General features: G+C 39.0%; 1 protein-coding gene across 1 annotated transcript; it reads right to left on the reverse strand.

The window, feature by feature from the left end:
* Window positions 1-296: 296 nt before the first annotated feature.
* LOC120524359 (immunoglobulin kappa light chain-like) lies at window positions 297-15,973 on the reverse strand. The gene is made up of 4 exons (XM_039746222.1): window positions 15,897-15,973; window positions 14,038-14,391; window positions 3,620-3,943; window positions 297-394 (listed from the first exon to the last, which is right to left on the reverse strand). The coding sequence occupies exons 1-4, from the start codon at window positions 15,937-15,939 to the stop codon at window positions 297-299; spliced, it is 819 nt and encodes a 272-aa protein (XP_039602156.1). The 5' UTR covers window positions 15,940-15,973.
* Window positions 15,974-17,314: the final 1,341 nt, after the last annotated feature.

A 17,314-nucleotide genomic window follows, 5' to 3' on the forward strand; every position in this document is an offset into this window, starting at 1 on the left:
AAAAACAGTACTTGCTAAAGTCCATCCACTCCGCTTTGATGAGTTTACATTTCAGGGGTAATTTCAAATAAATGAAGAAATAATAAGTAAGTAAGTAAGCAACAAAAACATTTGTGACATGTTTAATTATTAATACTCACATTTCATGTTATTATAGATTGTTGTGACATTTCACAATCTTTTATTTGTTTGCATATTTGTGATGGGGAGTTCCAAACATGGTGTAAGGCCTCAACCCAATGGGGCTAAATCTCAGCTCCACTAGCTTGCCTCAGGTCTTGCAGGCCCAAAGGGGATTAAAGCTTTTCCAAGAAATGTAACAATCCTAAAAATATATCAAAAAGCCCCAGAAGTAGGAGGGTCACCATAAACCTCGACTTGCGAACATAAGGGCCTCAACAGGATCATTTTAAAAAGAAGTGCTTATTATCAAAAAATAGAAAAATGAAAAACAAGGCGCCACAGAGCAAAAAAGACAAAAAACAAGTTGTCTGAAAGCCAATGCTAATAAACAAAGCCTCAAAATGAAATCCAGACGACAATCCATAGACGCAAATGATTCTGCCTCTCACTCAAATTTAAAGCCAGAAGGAAACTTCAGCAGCTATGACATCATGGTGGCCCCGCCTCTTGGGGGACCACCTACAAAGCACAAGGAGCATGTATAATCTTAAAGAGACAGCACACAATTAACCAGTAAGCATCAATAGGATTTGCATCCTAGGAACCAAGTTACCCAAACTATTCTATAACATTTCAGTAATTATTTACCACTCAAGTGTTGATCTTTCTGATCATAAAATAGGTCATTACAATAGCAATTGATGAGAAGAATTCATAATCAATTGCAGAATTATGGTATTTGAGAGAGCGCCTCTTTCTCTTGCATGATTAGGCTCAAAAACTAATCAGTGTATCATCAACTCATAACAGGCTTCATTTTCAAGTTTGGTATTTTGCGTCCATCCATTTCAGCTATAGACTGTCCTCAAGAAACACAGACACACACACACACAGATACACATCCATCATCAAGATATTATTGTTCTCGGTATCAGGGGACCCTAAAATGTTGAGATCTGTCAAAAACTGGAGATCGAAATTTTTGATGAATCTAAACCTTTCTCTCCTCCCCGATAGACAATAGGTTATGGTGGGGTAGGGCACAAAGCAATAAACAAAATCAACAGAAATAGCATAAAAAATAAGACTAATAACAGAAACCATAAAACATAAAAAAATATACATACATTCCCAATAATTTATTTATTTAATCTTGTTCCTACGTTAGAAAAGGCTTTATGGGCAACCCAGGTCTTCAAAGTTCTCCAAGGCCATTAAAACAGAACATTAGAAAGTGGAAAGACAAGTTTGATCCAGAAGAATCATTTTAATAAAATCCTGAATGGCATATTGTTGCTCACCATAAGAATTTAAGTGGAAGTGTATTTAAAATGGAAACCATAAAAACCAGAGTAGTGATGAGCGAAACAGGAGTGTTTCAATTTACAAATAATTTCATGAAAATGTCACTAAAATTTGTTTTGCAGGTGATTTGACAGTTGTGAAATGTGAAACTTGTGAAAGAGTTTTGGTGGATGTAAAGGTTTTTTGGGAGTAAAAGCCTCATTCATATTTCCCTGTTTATTTGTGATCTTGTCTGCAGCTGTGTAATGCGTGTAATACATACTGCATCGATAAAATCAACTCTCTTTTTATGTCACTCATTCACATCTCCGCGGTACAGTGCAGTATATTTTTAAATATACGATATGCTGCATATTTTCCACAACAAAACACACCATTACTTTGAATTAAAAAGAATTTCTTCTTGTGGAAATGGAAAAATTTTTGCTGGAAGCGAAACATATTTTATTTGTTGAAGAAAAAGACTGAATTTCAGTGTGAATTCAAATTATTTCACTCGTCATTACCTGTGAGATTATTATAACCTGAAAGACACCACCAAGTCATGGAACTGAAAAGGAAACCTTGACAGCTTTTAACAAGTCTCTCGATGACAAATATGGATACCAAAACTATTAGTTAAGCAGACCAGATAGAGTTTCTAAATGATCAGCTCGGTAAAACTGCTTACGGTGTTACTGTTACTAAAATAACACTATACAGTGGAACCTCGGTTTGCGAGCATAATTCGTTCCAGAAACGTGCTCGCAATCCAAAGCACTCGTATATCAAAGCGAATTTCCCCATAAGAAATAATGGAAACTCAGATGATTCGTTCCACAACCCAAAACTATTCATACAAAAATGATTAATACAAAATATAAAGTAAAATACATAATACAAATTAACCTGCACTTTACCTTTAAAAAGAATCATGGCTGGTGTGAGTTTCTAAACTCATATGGGATTCCACCCAACGGGACAACACGTGGAAGAGCATCCCAAAGCAATCGCAGTCTCCCAGCGCTATAGCAGTTCGCCATATAAGCACATCCAAAAAGATCGCAGACATGCTATAAGCGCCTGTCGTCAATGGGTGATACAAGGAACATTATAAAGATCCCGCTACAATAAATAACAGCGTTGTTGCTGTTTCAAGCTGAATAAAGCTGGTGTTAAAGTACTGAGACTCAGCTTCGTGTTTCGGGGAGAAAGATGGGGACTCGCATTTCACAGCGCACACACACACACAGTCACAATGCTGTAGTAAACAGTATACGCTCGTACGGATGTTGACTATATGAGTGAGGCATGCAGACTTGGACGGAGAATAGAAGACGATTGCCAGAGAGAGAGAGAGAGAGAGAGACAGGCGAGCGAGCGAGATAAGGAGAGAGAGAGAGAGAGACGCACTGGGCGAGCGAGCGAGATAAGGAGAGAGAGAGAGACGCGTTAGGCGAGCGAGATGAGGAGAGAGAGAGAGGAACCATCAGCTCAGTTGTGATCACATGACGCTCAGCAGACAAAGTGTATCCATACTACTCATATTGCAAGACATCGCTCGTTTATCAAGTCAAAATTTATTAAAAATTTTTGCTTGTCTTGCAAAACACTCGTAAACCAAGTTACTCGTAAACCGAGGTTCCATTGTATATGTATTTTTCTTGTGACTTAACCTATTCCAGTCCTTACGGTTCTCTTTTTATTAATTTATGCACTTTGAGTGCATTGGCGATTCTAAATTGTCCCTAGTGTATGTGTGTGTGCCCAGCAGTGGGCTGGCACCCTGCCCGGGGTTTGTTTCCTGCCTTCTGCCCTGTGTTGGCTGGGATTGGCTCCAGCAGACCCCAGTGACCCTGCAGTTAGGATATAGCGGGTTGGATAATGGATGGATTGTTGGTCTTGTTTTATACACTACATACTAAATTTATTCATAGACATTTAGCATCATGTCAAAGCTGACTACCGTATGTGAGACTTAAGGTGAACCAGGATAGCAAAGAACATCAATTCAAGATGGAAGCCCTCCTCAATTACTCACCATCACTTACTGTATATTTGTTTAGAAGTCGACCTGGCCGTACACTGCAAGTGAAGCTGTATCTGGTGTGACTGTGCTCTATATACAATATCATACAAATGCATCCAACAGATATTCAGTTTTTATATACATTGTTAAATTGTTTTTTTCTTTTTGTAGTAAGTGACTAACCTGAAGGATTTAGCTCTGCTCCGTTGCCTAGGAAGATTTGCCCACACATTGTTAAGGCACAATAGTAAGTTCCTACATCCCAAGAGCTGAAATTCTGCTTTTGTAGGCTGTAGACACATTCTTCAGAGCTGCTATTATATTGAATTATATTTTCAGATGAGGTTTTAAAACTTTGATGGGTTCCTTCCTTGGTCTTCCAAAACCAGTAAACATGATGGTGATCTCTGTACCTAACTCCAGTTATGATGCATTTCACAGTCACGCTGCCTCCATACTGGACTGGTGTCAAAACAGGTGGCTGAAAAACCTTTACCAAAGGTACATCTGTTGAGATAGTGTCAGATGGTTAGCACACTTGTCACAAAAAAATTGTAGTTGTCTTTTGTTTTTGACTGTTAGGAAACACCATCCATCCATCCATTTTCTAACCCGCTGAATCCGAATAGGGTCACAGGGGTCTGCTGGAGCCAATCCCAGCCAACACAGGGCACAAGGCAGGAACCAATCCTGGGCAGGGTGCCAACCCACCGCAGGACACACACAAACACCAAGCACACACTAGGGCCAATTTAGAATTGCCAATCCACCTAACCTGCATGTCTTTGGATTGTGGGAGGAAACCCACGCAGACACAGGGAGAACATGCAAACTCCACGCAGGGAGGACCCGGGAAGCGAACCCGGTCTCCTAACTGCGAGGCAGCAGCGCTACCACTGCGCCACCTAGAAAACACAAATATGTCAAATTACAATGGGTAAATTATTGAACCCACAGACAGCATCTTGTTCAGTTATTATAGAGGCTGAACTCAGCAAAAACATTGTTGAATCACTGCCTGTTGTATACGTATAGAGCAGAAATTCAATCCTACATTTTGGAAAAAAAATATAATGCTTTCCTTCATCTCAAAAATCAAACAAACAGACAAACAAAAAAACATTAAAAGCATAGCTCTTACAAAAATTAAATTAAAAATTAAAATTGTAATAAACAAAAGAAACATCTTTCAATATATTTATAGTGACATTTTTAAAACCCAGACAACCCGTCAACTGTGCCGTGCACCAAAACGTCTGTTAATGTAGGCAGGAATTGCTTGTCCACTCCTGGTGCAACTGCAAGTTCAGAGGCACGTCGCATAACGCGTCTGTCTTCTGGTGGTTGATGTGGGGAACAGTTTAAAACTGGCCACTGACCTGGCCGTGTGTTCACTTGCTGTTTATTCACTTGTGCATGAAGTCCGTCTACACTTTTAATCTGAGAAGAAAGCGACAGCAGGATGATAACAGCGTCTCAGTGTGCATACTGGGGTTTCTGAGAGTGCTGAAGAGACGGCTCCCATTTGGATGACAATAAAACTGATCTTTTTTTTTTTTTTAAAATCTGGACTCACCTTCTTTTCTCTTGGGCAAGTCTGTGACCCACACATTACAATATATATATATAGTAGTAGTAGTGACACAGGACAGGGAGTAGAGCCCTGGCTGGCTCCCCACTCATGATGTCAAACTTCCCCCTCTCCTCAGCCCGCAGCCTCTGTCTCTTGGATTTATGCGAATATATCGCTCCTGCAAGTGACCTATGATTCTTAGCGTGATGAGAGAAGTCGCCAAATCAACTGGAATGTTCAAGCAAATTATAGAAAAAAACCCGATCTAAATCCGTTAAGTAGTTCACTCTTTCTCTAGCTAAGCAGAGGTAGGGAACGCCCCGAGGCTACAGCATGAGTAAGAAGGGCCCTGCCCCACTCCCTCGGCCTGCAGCGCTCTCTCGGATTTGAACAAATAAATCGTTCCTGCAAGCGAACTACGAATCTTGGTGCAATGAGAGAACTCACAAAATCAACTGGAATGTTCAAGAATATTATAGAAAAAAACCTGATCTAAATCCGTCATGTATTTTTCTCGTTTGCTAGCTTAGCAGGGGCAAGATATGTCCCGAGGCTGACGCATGAGTGAGGAGGGCCTCACCCCCTCCCTTCGGCCTGCTGCGTCTCTCTCAGATGTGCGCAAATAAAATAAAGCAAATTATAGAAAAAAACGATCTAAATCCGTTAAGTAGTTATCTTGTGAAAAGCGGACAGACATAGAGACGTTGGATTTTATATATATAAACAGCATATGTAAGATTATATCTAAAATTCAATGAAACATATATTTCATTAAATGTACAGTAAGAAGCATATTTCCAGCAGATTGTGTATAGAACATGTAATACTCCGTGTGTCCAGACCCAAGGCAAATAATTCATGGCTTATGTTTTTGCTTGGAAAAGGCTTATAGTTATTCCAAAGATTCAAATTTGTTTGAACACTCATTTTCTCAGCTGACATAGGCATAGGTTGGCTTCAATTCACAACTTTGTCACTTTTTTACTAAATAATTTTTATAATTTGCGATGTGTCACGATTTAATCCGAAAAATATCTGAATATGAGCTGTCTTTTAGGTGATTTTTCAAATTCAGGTAATTATGTTTTTAAAATATAGTGCAGTACGCATAATAGACAATTATCTGTCTTAAAATGTATAATCTAAAAAACTGTATATGGCACAGTATATTATAACTAGTGAAATACCCGCGCTTCGCAGCGGAGAAGTAGTGTGTTGAAGGTATGAAAAAGAAAAGGAAAAATTTCAAAAATAACGTAACATGATTGTTAATGTAATTGTTTTGTCATTGATATGAGTGTTGTTCTCATATCTATATATATATATATATATATATATCTATATCTATACATATATATACACATACATATCTACATATACACAATATATATATATATATAATATATATACATACCTATCTATATATATACATACATACATACATACACACACACAAATTATATATATGTGTGTATGTATGTATGTATGTATGTATGTATGTATGTGTGTGTGTGTGTGTGTGTGTGTGTGTGTGTGTGTGTATATATATATACACATACATACAAACATACACACAGGTATATATATGTGTATATATATGTATGTGTCTTTATGTGTGTGTATAGCTTTGGTCACTGAGTGCAAGGGAAAAATAATAAAATATAGTCTATAAGTTATTAAACAGTAAAACATTAACGTTTTAAGAAGTACAGGTACATTGAGCACTACTGGAGTGGTTGTGGTAAACTACATTTTAAAGACTGTGTAACACAACAGGTAAGTAGTACTAACAGCAGCTAAAATGTATATGGATCATCTCTCGCTAGTAGATCCCTTTTGAAAGGCGCTACACGATGGCTGTGGTATAGAAATTATCGAAATTTTCTATGTGAACGTTCAAATTTGTGTCTCTGGTAATGTGCCTTACCGGCATTACCAGCAATTTAAGGAAATTAGTTTTGTGTCCTCTGCAGTGTTAAGAGAGAAAGGCTTTGGTTTGGGATAAAAGGAAAAAAGGTGTAAAAAAGGAAAGTTGCCTTTTTCTTTTATATAGTATAGAGAGATGTGTTTGCTGACGATATGATCGCCTTTTGGGGACAGTCGCGGTGGGTCTTGTGTAGACTGGTGAGCCGCCCCTGCCATTAATCGGCTGTGATGGCACTGTCAGTCCTCCACTCCTGTGCGTGTCTTCATAATCCGAGCTGACAACCTCATAATCGTATACGCAAAAGAAAGTTCGAATCGCCTTAATATTACTTTGCCGCGATGTAGAAAAGGGGTCCTGTGTTTGCACTTGTCTGGGCTATAGCGCAGGGGGAGGATGAAAAAAATTAAAAGTGCTCACTTTGACTTAAGGCAGAAGCGCAGTCAGCGTCTCAAAGGCCGGCACAGCTATGCGCGCTGGCTGCTCGACTTTTGCTGGGCAGGAGACCCCAGTTTTGCAGACACGCTCATGATATCAAAAGTCTCAGCGCTCTTTGGAGGTCATTCATATATATATATATATATATATATATATATATATATATATATATATATATATATATATATATATATAAAAATACCCGCTACCGAGCGGAGAAGTAGTGTGTTAAAGAAGTAATGAAAAGAAAAGGAAACATTTTAATAATAACGTAACATGATTGACATTGTCATGAGTGTTGCTGTCATATATATGCCTGCCTAAATAAGTCAACCTCAACTTTCTTTTTTACCGTTCATTTAATCATGGCTAGCGGCGGAAAATTTATTAAATGGAAAGAGGATTACACTGAGTATGGCTTTACCAAAACAATTATGGATGGCGAATCGATTATTCATAAATCTTGAATTGGTGATCTGTTCTTCTGTGTTAACCTCATATTTTTTCATACTTCTTTTCAAACCAAGGGGGTGCGAGGGTAAAATGAATAGGGATGCGCTGATCAATGTAATCGGTGTACCAGGAAATCATGCATTGACAAAAGTTCCCCTTTGCTTGTAATGCAAAGTGTGATTAAATGCATTATTTTTTAACGTTATGGAGCACATGCATCGAAGCTTCTCAGCTGTGCTTGTGCTAAGAAAAGGAAACATTTTAAAAATAACGTAACACGATTGTCAATGTAACCGTTTGTAAGTAGTGCCTGGAGGATTCAGTGTGGAGAAACTGTAGAGACAGCGTGTAATTTAACTTGTGGATTTTTCTGGGAGTATTTGATGGCAGTGTGACGAGTTGCTTTGAAAGACGGTGTTAACCGCGGAGCTCAGCTCAGACCGAAATGAGGTGAATGGGAGGGGAGATGATGACGTGACTCCCCACCCGCCTTAACTGTCAATCCCCCACAAACACAGTCTCGGAATTTGCATAAGCACACCCCTTCACCTCCAATTTTAACTTAGTTACAAAGTGATCAAAACTCTCGTTTATATCCTGCGTCCTCTCATTAAACTTGTATCCCGCATTACCTGTGGGCATGAGAAACGCCAGCGGCAGCCTGTCTATGAACTTAATTTAAAGTTTAGGTTTACACCTTGCTTTCTTTCTGAAGTAGCAGCACTCATGAATATGGTAGTATATGTCACTCGCTCGCATCTTATTGTTTCGCTGCCTTCTCAATTATATAATGCATGTTTTCTTCAGCGCTTTTTGGAGCTCTTCCTGGTTTTCTACGCACTCCGTTGACAGTCAGTTAACGTGATTACGTGGCAGGCGTGATGATGTCACACGAAACTCCGCCCCCCATGGCTTTCGAGCTCAACTCCATTACAGTAAATGGAGAAAAATACCTTCCAGTTATGACCATTACGCGTAGAATTTCGAAATGAAAACTGCCCAACTTTTGTAAGTAAGCTGTAAGGAATGAGCCTGCCAAATTTCAGCCTTCTACCTACACGGGAAGTTGGAGAATTAGTGATAAGTGAGTCAGTGAGTGAGTCAGTGAGTGAGTCAGTGTGGGCTTTGCCTTTTATTAGTATAGATAAACATTTACTGGGTATTTAAGGATATATTGTAGTACTTCCTACAATATATCATACAGCACATTATTTCTAGCATTTCAAAATATATTAAGGTAAATGTATTTATATTTTTGGAAAATGCATTGCAATATACTAAAATGGCAATAACATATTTTACAAGAGCATGGATTCAAAGCCTTCTCCAGAACTGTCTCATCTGTTAATTATGGTTTCCATTGTAACTTATTACTGTATTTGTGAGTTTTTTTTTAAATGGTCTTTTAGCAGTTTTATTCATAATAATGACTTTAACACAACCAGCAAAATAGGAAATAAATGAGAACATGTTTCAGACCTGCAATTTGTCCTCTTTCACCACCAGAGAAGTCCCACTGTTCTGCTCCTTGGGTTACAAACAAGTTTTTAGAAAATTAGAACGTTAGAACACTTTAGACGAGAACAGGCCATTCAGCCCAACAAAGCTCGCCAGTCCTATCCACTTATTTCTTCCAAAAAAACATTGAGTTGAGCATTTTGCATTGTAGAGAACAGCAAGAGAATTCCTCCCACGCTTCTAAGCTGCAAATGGAGTTCTCCTGCATGCAATGCTGAGCAGTCTCCATATCTGCTCTTAAGTCTCTGCACTGTGCTCCAGTTAAGCTTAGGTCTCATCTTAACATCATTTCTCTAAGATATAATGCTTTAAAGGACCTGGGTCCTACTTACCCAACAGAACTTATCGGTGCACATCAGTGCATGCATACCAAAACTGACCTTACAATTAAGTGATGGCCTTGTTCTAGTAAGGCTGAGCCTTTAGCTAAAATGCCAAACGTTGAAAGAAAAGTGTGGGTGAAAAATTAAAAATCTGAACTACGAGGAGAGACTGAAGGAACTGAACCTAATCGATTTAAGCAAATGGAGATGAAGATGTGGTATGATCAAAATATTTTAAACTATGAAAGGAATTAATACAGTGGATCCCAGCTGCTACTTTAAAATGCACATTGGTGCAAGAACATAATTTTGCATGAATGTTCAACAGTTTTACTTCATGTAATCAGCCATAGACAGATTGAATAAATGATCAAGTATTGATCAAGTATCGCGGTGCAGTGTAGGACTTTAAATTGAGGGACATTATACTCAAACTTTGTAACACACTAGTGAGACTGCACCTGGAGTATTGTGTGCTGTTACAAGGAAGACGTAGCAGCACTTGAAGCTACTCAAAGGAGAGCAACCGAGTGAATCTCAGGACTTTACGACATGTCCTACTCTGATAGCCTGTTTAGCCTAGAGCACAGGAGACTGCATGGGGACCTAATACAGATGCCATAAAATCTTGCAAATAATGTATGCAATTTTCACTTATTTTGGTTCGTTAAAAATTGGGGTGCACATTACACCTAAGATTATTTTAAAGCAGTTGTTTCTCACATACATTAACATAAAACATGCAGTGCACTGTTGCTACATTTTAGCTGTCTGTAGTGCCAGGCTGTTTTCTGAAAACACAACACACATAAACCAACATAAAACGTCCTTTGCTGAATCTGTGGCCATTCTAGCTGCCTGTTTGCCATCTCTGACTACAAGGGCAAAAGCTGTGGCGGCGGATAAAATCTGGTTTGTACTTCTTGTCATTGTAAGTGGAGGCGCCCCATGTGAACGTTGCCGTAGGGGCATCAGCTATACAGACGTGCTCATCACCATGATTAGCTGGGGTCCAATCAGCTGATGCCAGTACCTCTCTCTTGTCTTCAATCTTGATCTTCAGACTTACACAAAAATTGGAGTCCAACAAGTCAGGGTTCAATTCAAAATAATAACATATATGCAATAAGTCATCCACTGTGTATTTTGCTTTGTGCATTCACTTCGCTGTCTCACCCGATGTTGATGCCATTTTTGCCGTTGCCGTTATTTGCTCTTCACTACTCATACACAGGCAGTGATTCGACGTCACAAGTCAATGAGTCTGACATTCCTCCAAGCAAAGAGAGTCTACCTTTACCATAACAGTGAGTTTTCTCAACGTTTACAGCTGATTATCACCTTCACCCCTTCTATCAGCAATAGTCGACATCCACCCTAAAAATCTTGAAAAATCAAGGGTGTGTATTATATTCTTTTTTATCTGAAAATTTTGGGCTAAACCAGCATGCGCATTATACATGAATCACATTATTTTCAAGATTTTACGATATTCAAAATTCTCAAAGGTTTTTCTAAAGTAGAGCCAGCAGATGTCTTTCAGCTTAATGGTGAATCACATACTTGAGGACACCAGTAGGAGCTAAGGGGAAATGCATTTAGGACTGAAGCAAGGAAGCACTTCCTTACCGAAAGAGTTCTTGACAACCTTTAAGAAGAATCTGGATGAGATATCGGGACAGCTTAGCTATTAGATAAACAAATGAACCTGATAGACTGAATGGTTTTCCCTCATTTGTCAAATTTCTTATTTTATTTTATTTTAACAACCTTTAAATTTTGACTTGATGTTATTTTGGTGAATAGGATTGGCAAGCTTGTTGGGCAGAATGGCCAGTTATCATCACAATTGTTCTGATGTACTCATATTCTAATGTTCTACTTGCCAAGGTAAAGAAGAAATATTCTGTTTATGTTAATGTTTTTTTAGAACCACCATGTTTGACAAAACTACCTAAATAATTGATTAGAAAAATGGGAATATGTAAAATTAAGTGACTGTCTTGTAAAAATAATACATAAACAGTTTTGTACTTTTCACATTTACATGGAGCCAGAATTCATCAGTTGTTCCTGCGTCATAATTAGCAAAGCCAAATAAGGGGATGTGGAAATACAATTTTTGGCTTGGACATGTACTGTATACCCTAATAATTTTATTTAAGTATTTACCTTAATATGCAAGTGATTGGGAGTGGGAGCTCTCTTAAGTGTATAGTAGCAAACTGAGGTGAAATTCTACTGTATTGTAAGATATTCAGCCCACACCCATCCATTTATCCATTTGTTTTACACCTTTCTAACTCTGGATTATGGTAAGCAAAGTGTTCACAGCAAGGATCATGTTAAACACACATGTGAGTTTGGTGACTAAGTTAACTGATATGAAACTTGAAGTGTTTTACATTTTTAGGTTACTTCATCCCAGAGTCAGTTATCACACTTTTTCTGTCATAGAAAAACTGAAACAGTAAACTAGTTTATAGTTGTAGTCGCACAGATCATTCCTCCATTTTAAGACAGATTCTCAAAATGAGATTCTAAATATTTCTGTGATAATGAGTCTTAGTCAAAAGTAACAGCAATAACAGAATGCAATTATTATAGTGGTTTTAGACTTTACAATCTCATCTAATTCACACTGGGGCACAAACAGGCTTGTGGTAGCTCAATAGCTTTCACGGACACGAGAGTCCAGTTCAAGTGATGTGTGAAAATGTCCTCGATGGACGTGTTGTTAACAGTTGCGGAAGGTCTGTAACGATTTGTAGTGTTTTTTATTTTTTTGGTAAATAACAAAATGTATCCCAAAAACATAAAAACCCCAATAACAACCAACACGTATTTAGTGCAGTAAATCCCCTCTTTCCCAACCTTAGTAGCAGTACCACATCACCCAGTTAAACGAACTAAATGCCAACTAGCATTACATCAACAATAAGGTAAAATTCACTCCATGACCGAAATTCTGCACCTTCAACTCCAATATAAACTGCAGTTCCTTTTCTAACCCGATGCTATCTTCATATCACTTAGTGGAGCCGCACCTTCCCGTGTGATTAATTACTTCAAGCACCTCTTAGTTACAGGTTAATAATGTCTGCTCTTTGCAATGACAATGAGCAGATAATTCAGCTGTGAGGTAGTTTACACTGTAACGTGAAATACTGAGGACATATTAGGTTATTCTGTGCCTACTGAATGACACATACAGAATTTCTTTCCTCTTCCATTCATTTCCAGATACGAAGGATGTTCAAAAAGTTTCCGCACTTTTATATTTTCGTTGGAAACGGTGAATGTGGGAGGAGTAGTAATTGGGCATTAAAAAGTTGGTATGACGCTGGGAAAATCGCATTGCAAATGAAGGTGACTATGTAGAAAAGTGATGCAATTTGTTTTGGAACTTCTTAATAAATAGAGTTAAAAAAAAAAGTGCGGAAAGTTTTTGAATGTCCCTCGTAGATACAACAACAACAACATTTATTTATATAGCACATTTTCATACAAATTATGCAGCTCAAAGTGCTTTACACGATGAAGAAAGAGAAAAAAGACAAAATAAATACAAATTAGAATAAGGGAACACTAATTAACACAGAATAAACGTAAGGTCCGATGACCAGGGAGGACAGTAAAAACAAAAAAAACTGCAGACGGCTGGAGAAAAAAATAAAATCTGAAGGGGTTCTGAGGCCACAAGACCGCCCAGCGCACTCTGGGCATTCTACCTAACATAAATGACGTCAGTCAGTCCTCATGGTATTCAGGGTTCTCATGGAAGAATTTGATGATGATGGTCATGTGGACTTCTGGCCTTTAATCCATCAATGTAGATAGAGGTTTTTATGCATGTGTTTCTCTACAAGCCGATTGGCAGTGCCCGCCGGCAAAGTTTTAGATAACTGGGATCTGAGCTGATGTCAGATGAGTAAAAGAAGAAAATATCCAAATGCAAAAGTTGATGTAAGTGCTTTTAAATAAAACGTGAAACAGTGAACTAGTTTATAGTTGAAGTCGCACAGAACATTCCTCCATTTTAAGACCGACGAGTTCTCAGTTCTACCAACGCTTTTCAGATTTTCAAAGCAAGATTTTAAATTTTCAAAACGTTGTTTACTATGATATGAAATCTCCTCAAAAGATGAAATGCCTTGACCAATTTTCACAAAGAATAAATGTGCCACCTTGGAGCCAGGTAGTTTCATGTGGACCTACAGACCGGCAGACAGACATGACTATTGGAACCTGTGCTTCTCACGTTATATGCAAACACAACTAAACATTTGCAGACATAGATATACAATGAAACAATGGCAGATTCTAAACTTACATTTGCAGTCACTTCAGTTCACTGCTGAAATGTACTTACCAGAAAGACACAACTCAGTCCCATTACCGAAGAGTACGTCACTGTGCCGCACTACTCCACAGTAGTACGTTCCCGTATCTGATGGCTCCAGTGCTGAGATTAACAGATTGAATGAGCTTTTTGTTTTCTGGATTTGAAAACGATTGCTTTTTTGAAATTCATTATAAAATATACTGTCATTGGAATCAGCTTTGGATGTCGATATGTATTGTGGAGCCTTCCCAAATGTTTGCTTGAACCAAATGTAGTTATTCCGTGGAGAATGGCTTATGAAGCACTGCAGAGTCACAGAGTCGTCAAGCTGGGCAGTAACTGAAAGCTGAGATTGTGTAATGATGTTTGCAGTAAACACCCCTAGAAAATTCAAAAGATAAGTCTGAAATATGTAACTATGCTAAAATAGACATACTAATCTCCACCGCCAGTGTGGCATTAGTACAACAGTTCTTATTTAATATTTATATTTATTTATTTGGTTGGCACCTTTATCCAAGGCACCTCCAAACATTTATGATACAATTGGTTACATTTCTTTTCAATTGTAACACAGGCAGGTCACCATGGTGTCAGTAGCGGGATTTGAACTCACGACCTCATTTTACTCATTTATTTTACAAACCGCTTTATCTAGAATTAAAGAAAATTACAAAAAACGTAGAAGTAGCTGTGCATTAAAAAGGAAAAATAAAGTTTGGCTTATTAACCTTTATCTAGATGCATACTGTAAATATTAATCTTAAAGAAAAGGGTTAACTGTAATTTCTTAGTTTAAAACGCAGCAAAGGGTTTTGTAATAATACTGAACTTAATAATAATAATGAACTTATATTTTTTAATATAAATTAATGATCTGGATAAGAATATAAATATCATTCCAGCTAACTTTACATACAACTCCAAACTAGGTGAGTGGGCAATTAATGAAGAATTAGTTAAAAGGTTGCTGAGGGTCTTAGACAGCATGCAGGCTTGAGCAGATTTGTGTTCAATGTTAATCTTATGGATAAGTTTTGGCTTAAAATACAATAAAAGTTAAATACATTTTAATTATACTGTAGAATGAACTTATTTTTTAATATAAATTAATGATCTGGATAAGAATAGAAATAACATTTAACACCAAACCGGGTGAGTGGGCAGATAATGAAGAAGTAGCTAAAAGGTTACTGAGGGTCTTGGACAGCATACGGGCTTAAGCAGATTTGTGTTTAATATTAATCTCATGGAAAAAAGGTTACCTTAATATACAGCAAAAAGTAAATACATTTTAATTGTACTGTAGAATTAAATTATTTTAATATAAATTAATGATCTAGATAGGAATAAAAATAACTTTCTGGGTAAATTTACAGATGTCATCCAAACTAAGTGGTTGGTCAGAAAATGTACTATTAGCTAAACGGTTAGTGAGGGTCTTGAGCAGATTTGTGTTTAATATCAATCTCATGGAAAAATGGTTACCTTAAAAATACAGCAAAAAGTACATACATTTTTTAACAATGCTGTAGAATGAACTTTTACTTTTCTTGCTTTAGCAATGCGGGTTAATATTGTCCCACTCTTAACTAATATATATTCAATTCTTTTAAAAGAAATTTAATTATTTTAGTCATTTCTTACATTCATTCTATTTTATGATATATGTGATATAATTAAGCCTATGGGGTTTAACCTATGGAGCTTTAAAGATAAATAATTAAAGAAAATTTCTTTAGTTGTCCAATAAGGTTTTTTTCTAGATTTCCAGTTCAACGGACAAATTCATGCCAGTAAAATATTTAATGGAGTTAAGCTAAAGTTTAACATTAGTTTCAAAACAAATATATTCTGACAAAGAATATAAGAAAAATGATACTTACAACTGCTGCCAGCACACATGAGAATGAAGCAGAGTGGTCTCATGTTCTCCCCTAATCTGGTGTGAGATGTTGATATCGGAAACATGGTGTACAGTACCTTGTAGGCTGTGTCACATGACTGGTGTCTCTGTTGGTCTGAAGCTCACTTTAAACAACTCAGGCTGTTTTCTGATGCTTTAAATAAACCAAACATAAAATGAAAGACAACAGCTGCATATATTATTTGCTATTAATAAACATATTAGCATTAATTATTTTCTGATTTATATATTGTCAGGGATGCCAGGGGCCATGACCCGGCCGGGACGCCATGAGGGACCGGATGTGGGTCTGCACCCACCCTGGATCACGTGAGGGTCGCCTTCCTGGTTGCTTTGGGGGCCACGGGTACAGGGCATGGAAGCTACACCCTGTAGGGGCCCGTGGTCATCGCCAGGAGGCGCCCCAATGCCTTGGGGACCTGTTACCCCAGCACTTCCGCCACACCAGAGCTGCCGGGAGGACAGCTGGCACTTCCGCCACGCTGGGGCGTGGCCAAGGGAGGAAGGCCGGGAACACCTGGTGCTCATCCGGGACTTGTATAAAAGGGGCCGTCTCCATTCATTCAGGGCTAGAGTCGGGTGGAAGAAGGACGAGGCAAGAGAGGAGAGTGGAGGCGGCCCGAGAAAAAGGCAGTTGTGGCCAGGAGTGTGACTTTGGGGTTTGTGCACTATTTTGGACTGGGTCAGAGTGACAATATTGTTGTAAATATTGTAAATAAACGTGTGGTGGTATTTTAACAACATGTCCGCCTGTCAAGGCGGGGACCTGTACATAACAAATTTGTTGTGGACGGCCCGGTGCAGCAGGGGACCAGCCCCAGCCCCGCAGGGTAAAGGAACCCCACGGACCGCCAGGGGTCCGCAGGAAGGCCATATTCCCCTGATGCAGGCGGGCGGCGTGCCTACTAGGAGTGCAGCGGTCTCCAACGAGTGTGCCGTTGCTGGAGGCACCCGGGACGGCATGGCTTCAAGTGAGGCCACGCCGAGGATGGTTCCTCGGTTGGACGAGTCTGGGGAGGTGATTTCCCTGCTTTGTGGCAGCCGGCCCGCGGGGGCCGGGCGTGTTTTCTTTCTTACAGGCAGGGACTCCACGGATCCACGTCGGTGGCGGGCGCATGCTGGTCTGCGGGGCTCCGGCAGCACGGAGGCAGCCGCGAGGGCTGCGGAGGAGGAGAAGCTGCTGCTCAAGAGGCGCTGGCAACAGCAAGGCGGCCGGCAAGCACGTTGCCGCTGCAGAAGGGGAGGCAAGATGGCCGCAGACCAGAAGTCCCTCCCCCTGATAGGCACGCGATTGGACGCTGTGTCTTGTGTGCCCGCCGATGACTGTAGAGAGGCGAGACCAAGGAATGTCCATCACGGGCAGGTGGGAGACCCGAT

Source organism: Polypterus senegalus, chromosome 2 (genome assembly GCF_016835505.1).
Source record: "Polypterus senegalus isolate Bchr_013 chromosome 2, ASM1683550v1, whole genome shotgun sequence".
NCBI lineage: Eukaryota > Metazoa > Chordata > Cladistia > Polypteriformes > Polypteridae > Polypterus > Polypterus senegalus.